Raw genomic sequence first — 22,603 nt, 5'->3', positions numbered from 1 at the left:
AAAAATTAATGCAGGCGTGCTATTGAGCGCATGGGGAGTATCAGAACAACCCCGTCTGAAGGAGGATCAATATTTTAAAGGGGTGTTTTCTTCGAGCAACCATACGATCGTGTGCACTCTTGCCAAGATCCAAAGGTTAGGCTCGCCAGCACAAGTTGCGATGCGACGTGCACTCTCGAAGGAAATGGGCGTAAGGAGCCTTTTAACTCTTTTAACTGGATGAGAACTTGGGTTTGGTTGAATCACTGTCACGTCTGTCGCTGACGAGGGAAATAACCGAACTGAAATTGGGATGGTCTTGATGGCGAAAATCATGTATGGGCTCGATTAGCTTATCAGCAACCTTGATCTGATGTTCCTATGGAACTCATTACCAATGCCTGAAATGTATAATCCATTGGTTCGATGATGGTTGACTGTCAGCGTTCAATGAGGACTCCTCTTAGAATTGTCTTCTTTCAATGATGCGCTTTCTTGCCCCTTCCTCCTTTTTTTTTAAAATCGTAGTTCTCATGCGCCTGCAGAAACCGCTGAATTTTACTCTAAAATGGAGACAAACGCGTTTGAAATGTGTGAAGTAACGCTGTGATAACACGATTTCAGTTGGGTAACGATGAAAATACAAAACATTACCAAAAGATATGCCGGATTTCCGGAAGTATTGCGTTCTGGGAGAGTACCCGATCGGGGTTGCAGCGTGATCTATATCGGGCTATAAACTTATGGCACTACATCCATCGCGTGAGAGTGAATCCAATGCAGCAACTTGTTAGCTGCATAGGATTGAATACTACTGGTCGCGCACGATTACATGATTATACGACCATCATGCTTCAGGAATAAAAGTGTACTACGATCGAAACTATTTTACTTTTTTTAATCTCAGAATACTCCAAAACAACTCATGATCCTGGCAAATCGCCTCAACCAGACAAGTTTCTTGGTAAAGCTTTTTGATTTATTATTGCAAGTTCCAAATAGTGGGATATGAATTTTGCGCCCTTATGAGAACTTTTCTTAAAAATGTTTTAGCTTTCATGCAAACAAAGAAAGCTCACATTGCAAATTCAAGTATCTAAATGGATATAAGAATGTGCACTGTAGTGGAGAAGAGTTACACTGATGTCAGAAAGAAGAGGAAAGCCGTTTACATAGTAATTTTTTTTTTCACACGTAAGGAATGAGGAACCTAAGTCAATTCTAAACTTATTTCTTGTTATTTGTTACTTTCCTCATGTTGTTGTTTTTGTTGTTATTGTTGTCTGGGCGGCGGTTTTTCTTTTTGTTTTTTGTTTTTTAGACGGATTGCTAAGTGTTCGTCTCAGTATTTATCATTGGATAGATATGATTTCAGTAAAATCAGGATATTGGCTATCTTGAACTGACATCAAATTTGATGGTTTAAGGAATGTTTATGCAATAATACCGGTCTTTTTTTGCAGCCACACATCAGCTCTGCATTATCAGAGAGTCACATCTCCCAGGCATGCCTGGGGGGAAGAGTTGGTATAAAGCCGAAAAGACTTTTACATTATCCAGGGCTCAACATTAGACTTTTTCTCTGAAGATCTATTCCAGCCACTCCATCGGGTCACTATACAATCTTTGAATATGAAATTTCATGGCCGAAATAAAAAGAAATATAACATTAATTTTTAATTTTTGCTGCTCAATCAGGCCCCCCAAAGAAAAATTAGGTGGCCTGACATCATATTTTAGTGGCTCAGTGCCACCGCCAATGTCGAGGTCTGCATTACCTAACATTATGTTATAGCTATACTGTCATATGATGGTTTTTTTTTTTTACACTGATTTACTGAAATGAAGTAAATATTATGTGCAAGCCAATCCAACTTTGAATTCTATTTTAATCACACAAGATTATGTTCAGGAGTCCTATACTTCCTGCAATGCAGTGTTTGGGAGGCAACTCTTAATGAACAGTGACCCTTCTTGCCATGCAAGACTGCAGCTAATCATCCATTTGTCAAGATCAGCTCATGCATACCCAAGGTAATACACCATGACAATAATGTATTTGAATATGATATAATACATTATGCGTGAACATCGCACCCATGCATAATATCATAGATATAAACACTACACTACAAGACTGGGCGACTTCTGTGGAATCCAGGGGCCCGTTTTGCTTTGTGAAGATCTTTTCCAGCATTGATAAATCGCAATAACGACTGTTGCCACAGCAACGACATAAAATGGTTGGCAGTTGATTGGTTGTTTCCTGGCTGTTGCTATAGCAACCGCCAGTCAACGACTGCAATCGTCTCCTGGAGTTGTCAGGGGATCGAGACTGCTCCTTGACCAGTTGACCGGTCATCGTGGTCATCCAGGACGACCTGTGATCTGTGTCTTCCTCCTATTAGTTCCCGATATGCAACTTTTTTTTTCCAAACTTTTTTAGCCCTCCATGGACTATTTTATTATCTCCATGACAATATAATACAAATTCAAAACATTCAACCATAATCTCTTTTTTTCTGAACATTTCTCTCGTACACATTTACACAAACAAATGTTGGAGTGACTGCCACTTTAAACTGAACTTGTTGAGAGTACCCGATACAGAATAAATATATCTCTCATCTGCATAATATTCAATAAGTTTTTTCTTCATTGAGTTAAAACTTGGGACTTTGTTTTTTAACTTTTGTACAAACAGTTGTTGCCTAATCAGAATCACAACACAATTTAGAGCATCGTTTCTCTTTTCTTTAAAACCAAAAATAATATTTTCCAGACTAAATCTTATCTGTGCTCTAGAACCTTAATTTATTCATTTTTCAGTTTCATTCCAGATTGACTTACTAGTTTCACCTTCATAAAAGAAATGTACAATATCTTCCAACTCTTTTTTAATTACAAAACGAACATTTATCACTACTGACTTTTTCATCTTATACAGTTGCTTATTTAAAGACAAAATCCTATTTACTATTTTATACTGCGATATAATACGATATGAAACTTACCCCTCTGTGTGCTTTGAGAGCTGATTGGCACAGAAAACCCCATAGCATTGTACACACTGTCCAAAGTCTCTGGCACACAACGGGTGAATGGCTCGCTGGCATGGCAGATCCTGAAATGAATAGCGGTTCCTCGAACCTTGTAACAACATTTCAGAAAGTTGCGATGCCATCAAACTGAATGAATACAGCGTCTCATTGTTGCGTAATTTCTTCTAGAACTATTGGAAAACGCACAAAACTTTTGATATGAGGTAGAAAGAAATGCAAAGAAAAAACACTACTTTGCTATTTGCTATTCTTACACAAATAAAGATACACACATCATACTACTATAGCGGAAACAACCTCAAACACACCAACAACATCCATTATACAATTTGTCTACTGCAAATAAAGAATTTGATACCTATTCAAATGGTTATTATTTTTTTTACTTAATCTGGTATCTTTGACCAGTACACGGCGAGTCATGACGTACTATGCAGTAAACGAAACATAGACTCTCGTCCAGTTCATCATCAGCTCATACTAGTAGTTGGAGTCACGTGACACCATGCACCCTGCGTTCGTTCAGCCTGTTTCGCTCAACGCCAGCACAAATACGACAAAGGAGCTTGACGAATGCAGAGCTGTCATCAGCAACATAGACTATGACATGATTGATACGATACAGAGCCTATATTGTCATTAGCACAGAATCAAGGGACGGATTGGTACATCTGTCATTTTGAGGGCCTTTTGAAGTGCATACGTGAATGATTTGTTGATCGTACCTTCCGACAAAACACAAAAAAATTGATAAGATGCGTTCCGATAAGAGCATGTGTTGAGACGTAGATTAGGTGAAAAGAGATTAATAGCCAGTACATAAATAGTACAGAAACCAGAAGAGACTTATCAAGCGGGTCATTCTGATGTCAACAGGAAGAACATACACGTGGGGTTTTTTATGTTCTTCAAGACAACACAACAAACTCGACAAGAACATGCTTGTCTAAACCACGGACTTGCTAATCACGCATAATTCGTTTCGATTAATTGTTTCTCCCCACTACGTGTAATGCCATAAGTGGTACATGTGTACGTTGTTTTCACCGCGTGTCGCACCCAAGTTCTTTTAAAGTGCTTAATCATAAAAATGAGTGTCATTTATAGTCTAAAATTATCTCAGTGTTATTATACCGTAATATGGCACCTTTTGCACTTGTAACTCCAAGTAAAAGGTAATGCACGTTATTTGACCTAATCTCCCTTTCTTCATATTTAATCTTCATTCAATCTTAGAACACAAGTAAGACATGAAGACACTACCACTACCGCAATATGTAGACACAATTGAATATGTAGTATTTAAATGTTAATTTACAGAATCGCCCTTTAATAGAGATTTTTTTTTTTTTTTAAAGCAAATAAACGTCTGTATCAGGCGCGCCGGAAGCAGTTTTGGATTGGGGGGGGGGGGGGGGGGGGGGCAAACATTGGAGGGGGCTCAAGATTAGACCATGCATATGTTACACAATATACACATACACACACACATCTATGTAGCGTATGGTGGGTCGAAACATGGGGGGAACCATAAAGTAATTTTGACGGCCTGTAGTATGCTTGTGCGTGTGTGCGTGAGCAATAATGGGACTACAATACATTACGGAATGTGATACATTCAATTAACAACGCAGTCATTGAGGAACATTGTAAGTTTTCCTTACATGGATTATGGAATGACGGTGTGAAACGATCGACAAATTATATACTGTCTGCAACATAAGGTGAATGGCATAACAATAAAATGCGAGCGAGCGAGCTTGAAAATTTTGATATTCTACAGTTCCAAAACTGGAGTTTTAATTGTGGCTATATATTTCGCTTTGGAAATAAATGGGGGCGCATCGGGCGCAACTGCTAACAAATGGCAGCAACATTAGGAGAATGGCAAAACGATTCAATGCGAGCGAGCGAAGCGAGCAAGCTTGAAAATTTTGACATTCTACAGTCCCCAAACTGGGTTTGTAGCTATATCTTTCACTTTGGAAATTAATGGGGCGGCGCATCGGGCGCAACTGCTGGCAATTACTGGCAGCAACATTAGGAGAATGCCATAACGATTCAATGCGAGCGAGCAAAGCGAGCGAGCTTGAGAATTTTGACATTTTACAGTCCAAAAACTCCCGTTTGTAGCTATATCTTTCGCTTTGGAAATTAAGGGGGGGGGGGGCATCGGGCGCAACTGCTGGCAATTACTGGCAGCAACGTTAGGAGAGTGGCATAACGATTCAATGCGAGCGAGCGAGCTTTAAAATTTTGACATGTTACAGTCCAAAAACTCCCGTTTGTAACTATACCTTTCGCTTTGGAAATTAAGGGGGGGGGGGCATCGGGCGCAACTGCTGGCAATTACTGGCAGCAACATTAGGAGAGTGGCATAACGATTCAATGCCAGCGAGCGAAGCGAGCGAGCTTGAAAATTTTGACATTTTACAGTCCCAAAACTCCCGTTTGTAGCTATTTTATCTTTCGCTTTGGAAATGAAGGGGTGGGGGCATCGGGCGCAGCTACTGGCAATTACTGTCAGCAACATTAGGAGAATGGCATAACGATTCAATGCGAGCGAGCGAAGCGAGCGGGCTTGAAAATTTTGACATTCTAGAGTCCAACAACTGCCGTCGTAGCTATGTTTTTCGCTTTAGAAATTAAGGGGGAGGCGCACCGGGCTCAACTGCTGGATGCGAGCGAGCGAAGCCAGCGAGCTTGAAAATTTTGACATTTTACAGTCCAAAAGCTGCCGTTTGTAGCCATATTTTTTCCCTTTTATTCATATATATACATATTTATTTTATTTTCTTTGTTTATTCATTTATTTTTATTATTATTATCTTTTTTTTTGGGGGGGGGGGGGGGCTTTTTGGGGGAAAAATGCGTTTTGCCCCCCCCCCTACCCCCACTTTTTGGATTGGGGGGGGGGGGCGGCCGCCCCCCCCCCCCTGCCCCCCCCCCCCCCCCCCCCCACTTCCGGCGCCTATGGTCTGTATGAATGGTTTGTTGTGGTTGTTATACTTTTCTCTGTAATCTGGCACTATAGTAATTATCGGAAAATTGGCAATTTTGTTTTCATAGGGAGTTTTGAATCAAGATAACTACCAAACAAAATTCAGCCCTCTCATACGAAAAACGCATTCCCATTGCCATGAATGGGCAATTACGCAACAATGATGAAGTGTATAAACTGCAAGAGAAGGCGTTGTTTTTTCGTTTTCAAATTTCAACCGAACACGTAACAACCATCTGAATGACACAGGATTGTTTGGTCGTATTATCTACCATTTTGAATTTCTGTCCTCTCTTCTCTCACCGTCAGGGTGTCCTGTACTCTCGCTCGGAGGTCACGGTGTCCTTCCGACTGGTCAACTACCTCAACGAACTCAGCCGGCTCCTCGACGGCCAGTGCTGCGACAACGCGCCCGACCAGCCCTGCACTGACAGATGCGACAACCGATTCGACGTTTGCTTCGGGCCTCCCGGACGGTAAGAAGAGGGAGATGTCAGAATCAGGAGATATCACCTAGGCAACCCTTCATTCTTTGCCCCCAAGAATAATATCAAGCAGTATACTGTATAATACCGTTTTATTCTCGATTGTTGGTGTTTTACACCGCAATGTATTGTTGGTAGATAGTATTGTACCGTCATTTATTACATTTTAATCAAAATTGCCTTATTATTCAAGATTATCTCAAATTACATCTAAGGGGGTGTTGCAAGAAAGTCGAGTTGCAGTCAATTGCAAATATTTATTGCAAATTTGGCAAATTTGGCAAATTTTGCAATAGACAGATCAATTGCAACTTGGAATCAATTGCAGGATTTGCGATTGATTTCAGGGAGTTGCAATTGATTGCAACTTTCTTGCAACAACCCCTAAGTCTATGATTATCAAGCTTATCAGTTTTGGAGATGCTTTTTTCATACGTAGATATTGGTTGTTCCAACAAATGTATTCAATTTCCCCATGGTTGTGCAATGTATAGATCATGTTGTTTATATAACAGCCCCGTGAGCATCATGTTTTTTTGTCGGACTTCCAGCGCTTCATAAGAGGTCACTAATATTTTATTCATCTATTATTCATTGTTGATCTTCAGCAGTCACAATAACCGTTGTCTGGTTATGATTATCTGACTCCTGTGAGTTTTAGAATTGGATGTAACGAAGAGGACAAACGAAGGCCAGAGAGCAGCGTTCTCGTCCAGCGGCAAAAAACGCATGTCATGCTCCTGCATTGCATTCAGGCCTACAAGCGGAGAACTCGAAAATACTTTATGATGATTTTATCTCACAAAAACCTTCTGAGAAACAACCTATATATGGCGCACCAAAGTTCAAACGCTAATGCACATCGCTCGTAGGGCTATGGGCCGATGTGGCTACTCAGTATATATATTGTACGTGATAACCTGGAACTTTTTTTTCTTGGGGAGGGGGGGGGGGGGCATCAGTCGCTACTGATGTGTAGACAGACGAGGGCGTGTCCTGCCCATTCGGCTAACTGATCGAGCCGATAGGGTTCCCTGTAAACAGAACGAGAGATGGGACACCCTTCGGTTCGAACGCGCTTTTAAAAGGAAATCCACCCCAAAAGATATACTTCAAATGAAAGAGATACCCTCACAATTTTTCATGTATGTTATATATGAAATTCGGAATTATTGTTATTTTTAGCTAATACAAGTCAAAGCATGTTCTCATACCAAGATATATCAAAGTTAATATTTGTTCTTTTTTATTTCGAATGATTTTAAGGTAAGTCCTACACTCTAAAAACATCCGGGTCAGATCTGACCCGGAAAGGGTCCGTTGGGGTCACACTCCGTTCCGGGTCAGAAATGACAAGGAATGGGGTCAGATATGACCTATTCAGAGTCATGAATTGGGTCAGGGTGACCCCATTCTGGGTCTTCGTGAACAAATTCCAAGTCATTTTTGACCCGGAACAAGGTGTGACCCCAACGGACCCTTTCCGGGTCAGTTCTGACCCGGATGTTTTTAGAGAGTATATTATACGACTGAAATATGAAATTTTGTCATTTTTGTATATGAAATGAATAAGAAATTGTGAGAGCATGACACCGTCAACTTGCTTGCTTGAATATTCATAAGTACTAATGAAGATTTTTTTTTAAAGATGAAATTTCAAAGTGTCATATCTTCCTTCTTTCTCATCCAATTTTCGTAATTTTTGTACCGTTCTGTATTGAATATTTTTCTTTTTCTTCTGAAGTTAATTTGTTTTTGGGGTGGATTTCCTCTTTATCAGTAGACAATTCATCTCCATGGAGCTTTGCTACTTGCCATAACTAGATTCTTCGAATGTTGAACAATACACCTTGTATTAATGTGGTGACGCAGTCTGCATAGGGTGAACTGTGCGCTATATACGCAGATTTCTTGCGTTTGAGATCCTGGCCCTCAGTCCGGCACAAAGTGCACTCAATTTTACGTCCACGTCCCACACAAAACTTTAATCTTTGAAGTAAGGATTAAAGCGATGTTGGTTATTCTAAGTTGAAGATCATAGGGACATACTGATAATGGTGATGATCATAGATTGTAGTGGTACAAGTAGTAATATAATGATGTAAACAATAACAATCACAATGCTAATCAGTGCCCATGACGAACGTCGCCTCTCTCGTATAAGTGCATTATGAGAATAAGAATAAGATAGAATTAACTGTACTAGGAGTGATAAAGCTACAAAATTCTGTTGTGTTACATAAAGGCACTGAATGACCTGTAGACAAAAAAAAAAGCGGACTTCATTTTTAAACGTTGAAGACTTTAGCGTTTCTGAAGGAACCTGATAAATGATTCCAAAAGCATTGCGAAACAGCTCCGAAAATGACAATGATCCTTCAGCCGCAAGTAGGTTCTTACATCTAGGAGAAATACTACACGAAAGTACATAATTAATCAGAACTGGGATATTCACGGTATGATGTGAACCAGGGAGATGGAAAGAAACACTTCTCAGGATAAATGATCATGTAACACCTACCAAGTATCGAACAGAATCATAACTCTCTGAATGAAGAAGCCAGTGAAGTCTCGGAATCATTGGTTTGATATGGTTTCTAAGTAGTTTCGTAGGAGCATATTACCTGTACCTTTGCATTAATGCCTCATATTCAAGATGTAATTCCTCAGTAAAGTTGCACTATTCAGGTTCTGATGTATCTTGAATCTCACACCTTTATCTTGAACCATTTACACCAAAAAAAAAAAAAAAAACAAAACAGAAAGGACGTTGATGATTGATTCGGGTTAAAAAAAAAAACCGAAAAAAAAAAACACCGAACAGGTTCCCGTCGGGTGGAAGCATCAAACAGGTTATGTGTTCTGAGTAGGGTGACTGAATTAAAACAAGACTCTAATACAAGTAAACGGATTAACATAGTTAAAAAAAAGAATTAAAAAAATAACAACAGCACCTGCATCTCCTTCGGACTCTCATCACGATCATTCTCTCTCTCACACATATTTATCATCTCTGTATATCTCTTTATAGCGATGTTGACATCGCGAACTGCCCGTATGGCCGCTTGCGGACGGGACCCATCTTCGACAATCAGGATAGTTTTTCATTCCCGGAAATCCTCTCTGGAAACATCCCCAACCCGATGCTGGTGAAGGTCCGAGAGTGGGAGGTGAGCCAAAGAGACGACGGATCTCTCTATCAGCGACAGATGAAGAGAATAGACAGTCGGGGGAGACGGGATTAAAATAAGAAAATTAACCGTGGGCACGTGGTATCGACGAGTAGCCGTAAATATTCAAGCTGGCATTATTGGCATTATAAAAAGAAATAATAATTTCTGGTCATCCTCGTTGGCCATTAAGAGGGAAAAATTCGCCGTTCCCCTACCATTCTGAATTTTTGTTACATGAGAAGGAAAGACAACCTGGCCTTGGACCAGGAGATGAAAATACAAGATGAATTTAATGTTCGTTTCATGTTTTGATAAAACAATTCAAACTATCATTCCAAAGTGTGGAGATAAATACCAATGTCATCATTAATTCTAACCTCTCTGCTAGGACAACAGACAGGAATGAGGTCTTTAAGCATTCAATTTTGCTATTCAGAGCAAATGGTATCTACCATTCACAAGTTCTTTCTAGATTGATAACCAGGCCTCCCTATGGCACCTTCGCCTAATCCATTAACAAAGCTCTGGCATCAGGAAATGCAAAACGAAAATAACTCTTTAACATTGTCACAGAACTCATTAATGTCATGTGTATACTACTTCTAAAAATATTGAATACCCCATTTTACATTTTTAACAACCAAAACATATTAAATAGTAAGTGCTGAACAGAAAGGTGATATTTCTTCGTTTACTTCGTTCACGTTTGCCCATTGGTTTTTGCGATGAAACTATCAAGGAATTAAATGCAGATACAAAATGTCATATTAAAGGTCTCGCATAATTGGTGTCGTGTCTGAACCGTTATTACCGGTCCCCGAACTATATCTCGCAAAGAGACAACTGGTTGATATCACACTAATTTGATAGTAGAATTCATAACAAGTAATGCAGTTCTCAAACACCCAAAGTCTCCTACTCTGTGCTCTTTGCTCCATGCAGAGGGGTATCCGTGTAAAGGTTGGAGTGTGGGATGTTGATCTGGGGCACGAAGGAAGCGAAGTGGACTTCTACACGAGGAATTTCGTCATCCGACCGGAGGCTAACTTATTCGAAGCACCTATCTACAGATATACACTTACAGGAGAAGGATCTACTGAGTAAGTTGAATACACATTCGCCAAGATGTTATCTATACCGTTTAAAATGCATCCCTCGTCATGCTTGTAGCAGAGTATGCAAGGGTTCTGGAAGAGTATATGAATACAAGAAATACAAAATTTTCCATTCAATGCATATTTGTCATCCGAAATTGCAAAAGGCTCAGCATTAGGCTCCGTTTGTTTGAAACCACCATGGCAAGACATTTAGTCTTAAGTGTAGTTTTATTGTTTCACTTATAACTGCCATATGTATTGAATGCTTGTACATTTATTCCGTGTTCTTTATGTTTTGGTATAATATGTTACATTTTTAAATGAAGCAGAATACAGTTCAAATTTTAAAAAAATACGGTTTATTCTTGGCAGTAGTGAAAATAAGGTGTTTCATCGTACAATGTATGAAGGATGATATGTGAATAGAATACCTATAGATGAAATGGAATACAAAATATGAATATAAATATATCTATATATACATACAATATATATATTTTTTTTTTTAAATATACATTATACAATGTGTATCATTATATAGGCCTATATATTGTACTCAGCTTGGCAACACTGTCATTCATGAACATGATTTCTATACAGAACCAAAATTGAAATCCGGGTGTACTGTTCGGATGGCTTCTACGGCGAGAACTGCGACGTCTACTGCAACCCGGGAGAGCTGGATCACTACAGCTGCCACGCCTGGACTGGGGCCAAGGAGTGTTTCCCGGGCTGGGAGGGGCCTCTGTGTGATGTGGTAGGTCTCACAACAGCAAACGTGGGAACTGATGTCAATATTAATCTGTCTTTCATGAGCACTGGGGAGGGAACGTCGCGTGAGACGTTCTATCGTGACAGAAGACACATTTAGCAGACATCAGTCTGTGACGTACGAAATACATTGAAAATAAATTGGAAACACAAAAATAATCCTAAACGAATGGTCAATGAAATACCAAAACATATCCAACCAGTGCCGACTTGGGATATGAAATCGCTGCTTAGATTCTGCGTTTCATGAATTCTGAATTGTGTCTGCAATGCGTAGCAATCAATATCAGCAGAGAGTGAAAGAAAATACGCAGGGCGATGGCAGACATACCTTTGTTAAGAAGAGTCTTCTTAATTTCTTTCCTAAAGATAAAAAGCGATAAGACCTAGTTTCACCTCTCCATGTGAGATCCTGCCCGCGGATTTTTCAGCTTCATCATCCATTCATTCATCATCTCATCTTCATTTTATTTTCATTTCAAACAAGGCATAAAGGTATGTCTCAACTTAGGTCTTGTTCATATTAAAGAATACACGAAATACATTAATGAAGAGAACAAGAAGACAACATACGCAATACTCATGTACGCATTTCTCTCTCTCTCTCTCTCTCTTCTTTATTTCGTTAAACCCAGAACATTAATGAGTGCGTTTCGGACCCGTGTATGAATGGTGGTTCGTGTATTGACATGGAGAACCAATATCGATGTGACTGCGTCGACGGAACTTTCGGTAAGATCCCAAGTGATTCAAGTCTACGATATATCAAATGAAGTGTACAATGTGACCTGGTTAATTGCGAATGAAATTGTAAAGACTTTCAGCAGCATCTGTTGAATAGGTCCCTACATTTGCTACGACTCTAAGACCATATAATTCTACATATCTGATAAAACTAGGATAAAGTACTCATGCAATTGTGAAATCCCCCGTATATCAAAGTTTGAGTCTCGCCTTGAATAAAATGCAACTTCTTGAGAGGGCAGCAAAGTAAACATCAAGAATTATCATTCTCATTTTTGATTTACTCCAAAACTTGATTTAATTTTCCCAAGAAAGGCAAACAGCATTGGCCATTTGGTGATCTAGTCTCCTTGTCTTCTCATCTCAGGGGCAAACTGTGACTTGAACCCAGATGACTGCAAAGATGTGACCTGTCAACATGGTGGTAGGTGTGTTGACGGTTACGCGACCTTCACGTGTACGTGCTCGACGGGCTATATCGGTCGGTTTTGCCACCTCAACGTCGACGACTGTTCCTCCTCTCCGTGCATGAACGGGGCCCGATGCCGCGACCAGGTCAATGGCTACACCTGCGACTGTCGACCAGGGTACTTCGGCACCCACTGCCAGCACGAGATCGATGAATGTCAAGTGTACAGACCCTGCAAGAACGGAGGTACCTGTTACGACCGAGTGGCATCGTACGTCTGTAGGTGTATGCACGGATTCGGCGGAGTGAACTGCACTGAAAACATCGACGAATGCCAGAGCAATCCGTGCGAAAATGGTGCTCGGTGCATTGATTCGGTCGCGGGATACATTTGCCACTGCAGACGTGGTTTTAGAGGGCTGCACTGCGAGGAAAACATCAACGAATGCAGCAGTAACCCATGCCAGAATGGTGGGATCTGTGTCGATATGGTAAACCATTACCAGTGTCAATGCATTAGTGGATATATTGGTAAGGACTGCCAAATCGAGGTAAATGAGTGTTCCAGCAATCCCTGTGGCAACGGTGGAGAGTGTCTGGACGAAGTTGACGGTTATAAGTGTAGATGTCCTTTGGGCTTTGGCGGATTCAGATGCGAAATCAACATTGATGAATGCGAAAGTTTGCCATGTTTCAATAACGGCACGTGTATCGATACTGTAGATGGCTTCCACTGTGAATGCGTGGCTGGTTTTACAGGTACAACATGTCTAGTTAACACGAATGAATGCATGAGTGGACCATGTCAGAACGGAGGCGAATGCGTTGATGGTGTCAATGGCTATGCCTGTCAGTGCAGACCTGGTTTCTTCGGCCGAAACTGTGAAAGCGAGTTCGACGAATGTCGCAGTGACCCATGCAAGAATGGCGCACGTTGTCATAATTTGGTGAATGGTTATTCTTGCCAGTGCTCGGTGGGATTCGACGGAGTCCATTGTGAAACCAACCGGGACGAGTGTGCGAGCAGTCCCTGTCAGAACCGAGGCACGTGTATTGACCAGATTAATGGGTATTTCTGCAAGTGTAGGGCTGGGTTTGCCGGTCAGCACTGTGAAATCAATGCAAATGAGTGCTCGACAGAACCCTGCATGAATGGAGGCAGGTGTATTGATGCTGTTAATGGATTCTTCTGCCGATGTCGGCCAGGTTTTCGGGGACATCGCTGTCAAATCAACAACGACGAATGTGCCAGCAACCCTTGTGTGAACGGGATGTGTCTGGATGGTATCAACCGATATACCTGTTTCTGTATCCAAGGATTCACTGGCAGCCAGTGTGAGATCAACATAAACGAATGCAGATCTCGCCCTTGCACAAACGGAGGTGTGTGTCGGGATGGGGTTCATAGCTACACCTGCTTGTGCCCAACCGGATACGGGGGCAAAAACTGCGAAATAAATATCAATGAATGTTCCGCAGGAGCCTGCAAGAATGGTGCTACTTGCATTGACGGAATCGACGAATTCCGATGTGTTTGCGCGCCAGGGTTTGAAGGAAGATTCTGCGATGTCAACGTAGACGAATGTGCCAGCAACCCGTGCCTCAACCGGGCAAGCTGCGTTGATGGTATCAATGAATACAGTTGCGTTTGTCTGTTGGGTTTCGAAGGTACCCACTGCGAGACGAACATCAATGAGTGTGCTTCCAACCCTTGCATCGGGTTGTCCACATGTGTTGATATGATCAACGCCTTCCGATGCGACTGCGTTGACGGGTACCGAGGAAGACACTGCGAAACAGAGGTCAATGAGTGCATTAGTAATCCGTGTCTGAACGATGGGGAATGCATCAACCGCCTAAACGGCTACCGGTGCCAGTGTAAGGCTGGATACGACGGTCCCCACTGCGAAATAAATGTGAACGAGTGTAGTCAACAGACGTGTCTGAACAATGGCCGCTGCATCGACGGCATTGATAATTTCTTCTGCTACTGCCGGTCTGGGTTCAGAGGAAAACATTGCGAGGAGAACGTGGATGAATGCATCCAGAACAAATGCAAGAATGGTGCCAACTGCAGGGATGCGGTAAACGGATACTCCTGCATCTGCGCTGAGGGATTCACAGGGATATTCTGCGACGAAGACATCGATGAATGCAGCATAATGTACGAGCCTTGTCCTGTGAGCGCTCCATACTGCAAGAATGTGTTCGGAACCTTCGAATGCACGGACATCGCTCCGACAACACTTCCACCACCTACCACAACCGAGGACCACAACCCATGCACAGCGATGCCATGCCAGAACGGAGCAACGTGTGAAAGGAAGCAAAGCGGAAAGAAGTGAGAACTAGTTTGTTTTTTTTTTCAAAAATTCGAAAGTCTCCGCTTCAAGAACTCATGCTGTAGGTTCATTACCAGAATGCAGAACTAGTAAATTCGTTCATAGAAAAGGGTTTTCTGGCAAGACTGATTACATATTTTTCCAAACAATTTGAGATCAAACACTATATAGGTCTGTCTGTGAATGTTCTCAGTCATCCAGGTAAAGTATCACATGAACTATATCGGTAAATCTAGTCAACTGGACTTACTTGTAATTTGGAGTAGCGACGTTTCGCGTCCGCTCCGGGACGCTTCATCAGGCCGACTGATCTTTGCCGGCAATTGGTTGTTAACCCGTTACAGGGTCCTCGGCGCTTTCCGAAATTCCACGACCCTGTTACGGGTCAACAACCAATTGCCGCCAAAGATCAGTCGGCCTGATGAAGCGTCCCGGAGTGGACGCGAAACGTCGCTACTCCAAATTACAAGTAAGTCCAGTTGACTAGATTTACCGATATAGTTCACTATATAGGTCAATAGAAGATATCAGGTTATCCTACACTTTTCCTTTCCAAAGTAATAGACAATGGCATTGTCGAAAGTAACAATGCAAGACAAATTATGTCCAGCCCATGCTCTTTAAAGCAAAAAAGCACATAACCAACTTCTCATTGCCATCAACGCTCGGCGCCATCCCCTCAACTTCTTACAAGCAACTACACTATGTGATGATGATGATGAAATAGCCAGACTCTATATACCTTGAAAACAAAATCAACGGAAAGGTGAGAGCAGAATTTTGACTTGTATCTTTAGGACGAAGATCATGTCGAACCAAACTGGGTTTCAACAAATGCTTAACTGGTTCACTTTCAATAGCGTTACAAACTTTACAAACAATAGGTTGCAAATTTTCTGGCTTTGTACAGTGCAAGTTTCGTCAGTGAAGTACCTTTCACTATCTGATGTCGTGGAGATGCTAACTGATTATGATATCTTTTCTTGGTTAAAAAATGCTCCCAAATTCTTAGGTTTGATCTGAATGAATGAAAATGTAGTACATGTACAGATGAATCTATGAGTTAGGATTTGGTATGGTACGGTACGGAACGGCAGAAATAATGAGGAAAACCGTGTACCTTAGGATGTACTGGCTCGTTTGGATATAAGTGGTTACAGGGATCAGAAATGTTACATGGTTTTATAGCTTGAAGATATAGTCGTTATAATATGTCGCACTGTGTTGTTTCGTGCTTTTTTCCCTCACCTTTCAGATGTATCTGTCCTTCCGGATTCATCGGAGAACTCTGCGAAATACCTCTCGGTGAGAAGATACTCGTACCTCATTTTCAAGGTCCTCAATTCAGTGCACTTATCATAGCATCTTCTAAAACACGTTGGTTGCAATAGAGTTTGTGTACAAGTTTGTTTGCACCTTTCCCATTTACAGAGAATTTTATCTCCCCCCCCCCCCAAAAAAAAAACCCACAAAACAAAACAAAACAAAACAAAACACACACACACATACACAAACACACAAAACAAAACAAGCCAGAGCAGTTCTTTTGAATTTAAATTAAACTGAACGCACAACACAACGGCATAAAGACATGAGGAGTCTAGACAATATTTGTTATCACAGTCTGTAACACTTTGAAATCGTTACTCTTTAAAACATGCTCTTAATTATTATTCACTTTAGAAGGAATTTAAGTTTCTAAATCGTGGAAGGCGTTTTATTCTATTACATAGCAAACAGCTACACTTTGGTGTGTCCTGCATAGCCAATTGGTGAGTGATAATGGCTCGATACTTCAAAACCTTTCATTTACTTCCCTTTCTTTGCCTTTTCTCCACCTACAGTAAAAAGTGTGGCGGAGATTTCTCTAGAAAATCACATCGATCCAAGTTTTCCCGGCCTGCAGAAACGTCTGGCTGAACTTATCTTCACAGCGACTGGGAAGGACTCTAGTACCCTTATTGAAATCGACATAATCTATGCAGCCAACGAATCTTCAACCATAACAGGGTAGATTGACTTTCTTTCTTTTCCTTTCTCATTACAAATATATTAGTGTCCCACAGATGTAATCATTATTGCTATGTTCTTCTTCTAAGAAAATGTCAAACTCCTTGCACCATCCTGTATTTACCATCAATCTTGACGAGATGCTAACATCCCCGTGGACTTTTTCATGGGCCCCACAGGGTTTCATCGGTACAGCACCAACGATGAATGGCATTCATGGATAACATAGCTGCTGATCACATCTGATCTTCTTGAACACACTGAGGAAATCAATTTCCTCCACTCATCCTTCCATTCATGGCTTTAGTATTCAAATGCCCGCATTCCTAAATTTTAAATCACGAGAAGATGCAAACAGTTCACCCTCAATGTTCACAGGTGGTTCAATTGTTGCCAATTAGTTCCCTCAAGAAAATCACAATCATTGATACGCGATTATTGTGCACTGCTTTACGAAGCCGGGTGATATGAACGTAAGATGCCTTTGAACTCATTACATTTTTATCCTTTTCAATGAGTTTCAGAGTACATGAAACTTGTGTCTGTGTGTGATTATGATTATGCTTATGATACTCTGATACACAGCCTCCCATTCACAATAATCGCATTCAACACGAGCATCCTAAACTCGACGCTGAAAGAGGAGGCAATCAAAGAGGCGCTGGCTTCGATGTCGGAGACGGAAAAGAACGCCATACTCAGCCCTTACAAGGTGTACGTCGATACCCCCGTGGTGGTCGAACTGACAAGGAGAGATAAGGTATGGTCATCTTGCCTGCCTTTTAAGCTCCGCCAGAAGGCATGGGATGCTGGTTACACTCCCTCCCTCGTCTTACTCCTGTCATTCCGTTTAAAAACCAAAATGCTGGGTTATGTCGAAGCAATATTTCATGACAGTTCTTGGCATGGCAGTAAATGTCGAACAATCACAGTGAAACCTGTCTTAGCGGCCACCTGGCGCATACGACCATCAAATACCCCCCCCCCCCCCCCCCCCGAGAAAAAAGCCATATCAAGGAAATCTGTCTAGAGCGATAACCTGTCTACGACCCTTTTTCCGTCTCCCTTGGGGCCGCTATAGACAGGCTTGACTGTATCACGGTCTAGTGGACGATTGCTCACTGCCCTTTAGACGAGAGGGTTCAGTGTTCGAGTTTTGCTGCGGTGCCAGCGTCCTTGAGCAGGACACTCCCTCTTTCAAGTTAAATGCCTATTATACAATGTACTCTCTAAAAAAAAATCGAGTGAAAATATTCACTCTAAAGGAGTGAATACAAAAAAGAGTGAATTAAGAGTGAAATTGAAGTGAATTTTGAGTGAAAATGTTCATTTTCACTCATTTTGGGGTGACCTCAGGGATCACTCGAAAATTTTGGAGTGATCCCTGAGGTCACTCCGAAATGAGTGAAAACAAACATTTTCACTCAAAATTCACTCGAAATTCACTATAAATTCACTCGTTTTTGTATTCACTCCTTTAAGAGTGAATATTTTCACTCGATTTTTTTTAGAGAGTAAGAAGCTAAACATTAATGTGGGAAGTGCTAGTATGGTTGTGTGTGTCTGACAATGGCAGCCTACTCGAATACTCCCATTTGAGTGACAAGGTTCATAATTATGTTGTAAAGCGCTTTAACACTCACAATATGAAGGGGACGACCTAGATAATAAGATAATTGTGCTTAAAGTAGTAATCATTGTTATCGACTTCTTGGAGTTGTCTGTTATATGGGTTTCTTATAAATTCAGATCGAATTCCACATAAAAGATTCCCATTTCATCTCCTCATGCACCGTAAAAATTTGAGTTGCTTGGAACATTATATCAGTAGTTCGCACCATAGGAATTTGATAATTTTTAACGCTGACATTAATAATGCCGAATTAAGACATGACGATATCTCCCAAACCACAACTCTACCCCTACAAAGGCAGAAGAATTGTACGGATACTTCTCACAGTCGCCATCTGACCGAGTATGGCTACCATTCTGGTTGGTGATGTGGAGGTTTTGTTGGTTTTTCTTGTTTATACATTTGTTTGATTTTTTTTCCAAGCAATAACTCATGTTTTAACGACTTGTTCGTTTCAACATTGCAGACTTGGTCGGAGAGAAATTGGTTCGTTATCTTCCTACTATTCGTGCTCCTTATATCAGCGGCAGTCTTTGGTATTTGGTTCCTTGATAAGTAAGTAGACTTAATAGTGCTATTCAATTAAATGCAAGAAATCCTTAGTTTCTGTTTCCTAGAAATCAAAACCGTTTTGGTATCTCTAAGATCTTGGGACTTGGGTTTTGGTGCAATTGTAAAGTGGTTGCTGGTGTTGCACTACAAATATTAATGCATTGCCAAGATATTTTTTGCCGTCTATGTTTCGTTTGACACGAAACCTCAGAAATGCATTCGCATGTATAATCTAAATCATGGGGCATCTGAAATTCCTAAGCGATGAGTCGCGAGCAAATATACTCATACCATATCGAATGGTCCAAGCCTGCTACTGTATTGGTACTATCGTACGTATAACAGTAAAATATGATGCAGGTTTAGAATTTTTGGTCATGAAAATGTCATTGTGTCAATGGCAACGGCGCACAGGAGACGAGCCTTTGTGCCTTTAATCATTCGTTGATACTATTATGCAACGATACCCTTTTAAAATAAAGTAATAAGAACCGACGTATACAGGAAAATTAGGTAAATATTTCTGTAATCTATCCTTAAATAATTATGTCTGTTGAGGTTTCTCTGATATATATCTAATTTTTTTTTCAGGAAATATCCCTCTTGTGATGGTGAAGACAAGATAACAAAATGGAAGAGACTGCTCAAGATTCAACAAACACAAGCAGAAAAGCAATCTACATAGGCGGGTTCAGCTAATCTTATTGCATTTTAATGATATGCGTTTTTATGTTACTGTATAAAGTGATCATCAGAATATAATCAATACACCTTCCCGTCAAAATGAAAACTAACTTTCCATGTTTTGATTATAGGTATTACGTGATGAGTTTGTACAAGACACACTTGTTTAATTTAGTACAACAAATTATCCTGAGAGTAGAGTTAACTGAAAAGAGAACAAAAAAAAAGTCATTCCGTCTCATAGGATAGTGTGAAGATTTGAAGTTGTTAGTTTGTTTGTTTTTTCTCAGTACATTCTTTTTGGATAATCTAGACCCCTTATCTATTGTGTAACTCTGTTCAATTCAACAGAAAATGCACTGTGCTAATCTTGTAAGTTTATGCGGTATGTAAAAGTGAGAGATTTATATGTTAGTTTAACAATGCACGGGGAAATAGTGTAGATTGCTAGGCAATATTGTTCATGGATTCAAATCAATTGCACGAAAATAGATTGGTACTTTGCTGAATTTGATAGTCAATATATTTCAGCTCTTAACTGACAGATAAAACAAATCCATGCAATTTCCACTGAAATGATATCACTTCATAAGACAAATAAAAAAACAAAACAATATGTAACAATCACCAAGTTCTACAAAAATGATTTACAAAATAACAGAGATTCAATATATGTGATGGAGCTTTCATTTACACTTGGTGTGTCTATTTTGATAATGCTTTCAGCTCACACTTGCAATAAGATATATACGTATTATCTGTATGCATATTCAAGTCTCTATTTTTAGAGCTATGATGTAGCTGAAAATACCATCTGAAATTTGTTTGAAATAGATGATTGATTCCATGCAGTTGTGAGTATAGATAAAACTTCAAGGAACTGGTAAAATGTATGTAAACTTCATTACATATGTATTGTATATAATGAATCTATACAAATTTGGCTCCCACAAGTTTAGTCCTTAGGGATCTTTATACATTTGTGTGCAGAAGAACATCTTGAGAAAATCTTAAAGGTGTGCTTTAGATTATGCTGTAACAGAACACTTCTCAACTCTTCTTGGAAGGGTTTCCTAACCAACACCAACAAGTTCCAATACATGAACTTTATCAAAGCTAAAAAGCAGAATTGTGAGTGCAATAGAAATATCATACAAGATATTGTAGGTATAGCTTTGTTGCCTATTAGTTAGTGTAAGGCTGGATAAGTGTACAATTTCACTAAGTAATGTCAGTGTGTATATTCCTTAACATTTTTGTACATGTTGAATCTATTGTAACTTTGCAAATTCCTGCAGTGTACGAGCGCCTTTTTGCGACTTAGGAAATCGTGCCTCTCTGTAACTATGACTGCACTGCGATTATACTGTACTCTTTGTGGGGTATGAGGCCTTATCACTTATGTGTGTATTTTGTGTGATTATCATTTCATGTACAGTGTGATCCTACAGTATGAGATAGGGACTGAATGTAATTATTAGATTAGTGATAAAAAGGAAAACTATGTATAGCAAGTGCATGGAAATAGCATCTTGTGAATTACTTCATACTGTATTAGATGGTCCATCACAGCCTCGACTGTGAAACAGAGGTAAAGTTTGTTAGGCTTTCAAAATGTGACAGTTGCAGTAATGAATGCTCATTATGATGGTGATCTGAAAGTTTTTAATAAAATAAAGTCATATTTTTACAATACAAATGTTAGGCCAGTGTCCCATCAACCTACTTTGTCATTTCTACTATGCTTCTCACTATCAAAGTTATCTCTCCGTGACAATGTACACACTTTAAAAGATAATCTCCATACATATACATGTATTAGTAGATAACAGTCTGCTGTATCAAAATGTGACACAAGCAAGAATTATAAAAAACAACATCAATCAAATCAATGATTTCTAGCTGTAGCACTGCACATTACTTAACATCACTTAACCTAGGGAGGCCCTCTAAAAATATCAAGCATCAGCAACAAAATCTTAAACACAATTGCACACCAAAGATACATGTAGGTCAAGCATCCATTTGCACATACCTTTCACAAAGGACCTGCTGAAGGCATGGTGACCATTTTCACATACAGCAGGAAGAAAATGGTAAACCCAATTAGAAAGCGAATCATGAACATAAAATTTGACAAAAATGCAATTTTTGTACAGGTGTAGCATTCATATTGATACATCATAATACAAACCCCCCTCCCCCCCCCCCCCCCCAAAAAAAAAAAAAAAAGAGAGCAAATAATCACATACAGCTGTATAAACAATCACAATGTTTCATTAGGCAATGTTTCATTAGGCACTTCCTTTCTCAGGTCATGATTCATATTATGAAATGAATGAAGACACACTGGGGGAAAATAAGATACACATAATTCTGGAGATACAATCTCTTTAGGTTTGTTTATTACTAGTTTAGGTATCTACAGTTCAAACTGATGATTAATTTCTATCAGTCTTGAACTCACTTCAGAAGAATTTGCAAGCAGTGTCAATGGATACAGTCCAGCTGTGCCACATAATGATTCTTTAAGATCAACATACCTGCAATGGGTCTATAGTCATAAATGTAGGTTAAAAATATAACCACTTCCAAGTCTGCACTTGCTTTGTTACAGTGTTAAGGTCTTTAAGAATGAGAAACATTTTCTCATCAGGACCA

General features: G+C 40.1%; 1 protein-coding gene across 1 annotated transcript in view; it reads left to right on the top strand.

The window, feature by feature from the left end:
* Nucleotides 1-19,943, top strand: part of LOC139709927 (uncharacterized) — a 43,331-nt gene extending 23,388 nt beyond the window's left edge. Inside the window, exons 2-12 of the mRNA XM_071621886.1 lie at nucleotides 6,352-6,518; nucleotides 9,559-9,697; nucleotides 10,643-10,800; nucleotides 11,398-11,554; nucleotides 12,204-12,300; nucleotides 12,680-15,062; nucleotides 16,319-16,368; nucleotides 16,908-17,073; nucleotides 17,659-17,833; nucleotides 19,173-19,261; nucleotides 19,850-19,943. Coding sequence (XP_071477987.1) covers nucleotides 6,352-6,518; nucleotides 9,559-9,697; nucleotides 10,643-10,800; nucleotides 11,398-11,554; nucleotides 12,204-12,300; nucleotides 12,680-15,062; nucleotides 16,319-16,368; nucleotides 16,908-17,073; nucleotides 17,659-17,833; nucleotides 19,173-19,261; nucleotides 19,850-19,943 — 3,675 coding nt within the window. The remainder of the gene's footprint in view (nucleotides 1-6,351; nucleotides 6,519-9,558; nucleotides 9,698-10,642; nucleotides 10,801-11,397; nucleotides 11,555-12,203; nucleotides 12,301-12,679; nucleotides 15,063-16,318; nucleotides 16,369-16,907; nucleotides 17,074-17,658; nucleotides 17,834-19,172; nucleotides 19,262-19,849) is intronic.
* Nucleotides 19,944-22,603: the final 2,660 nt, after the last annotated feature.

Source organism: Diadema antillarum, unplaced genomic scaffold (genome assembly GCF_040938485.1).
Source record: "Diadema antillarum isolate AM-2024a unplaced genomic scaffold, OU_Dant_1.0 scf00000038, whole genome shotgun sequence".
Lineage (NCBI taxonomy): Eukaryota > Metazoa > Echinodermata > Echinoidea > Diadematoida > Diadematidae > Diadema > Diadema antillarum.
Note: the sequence above shows the minus strand (reverse complement) of the source record. Positions and strands in the feature narration are given on the sequence as shown.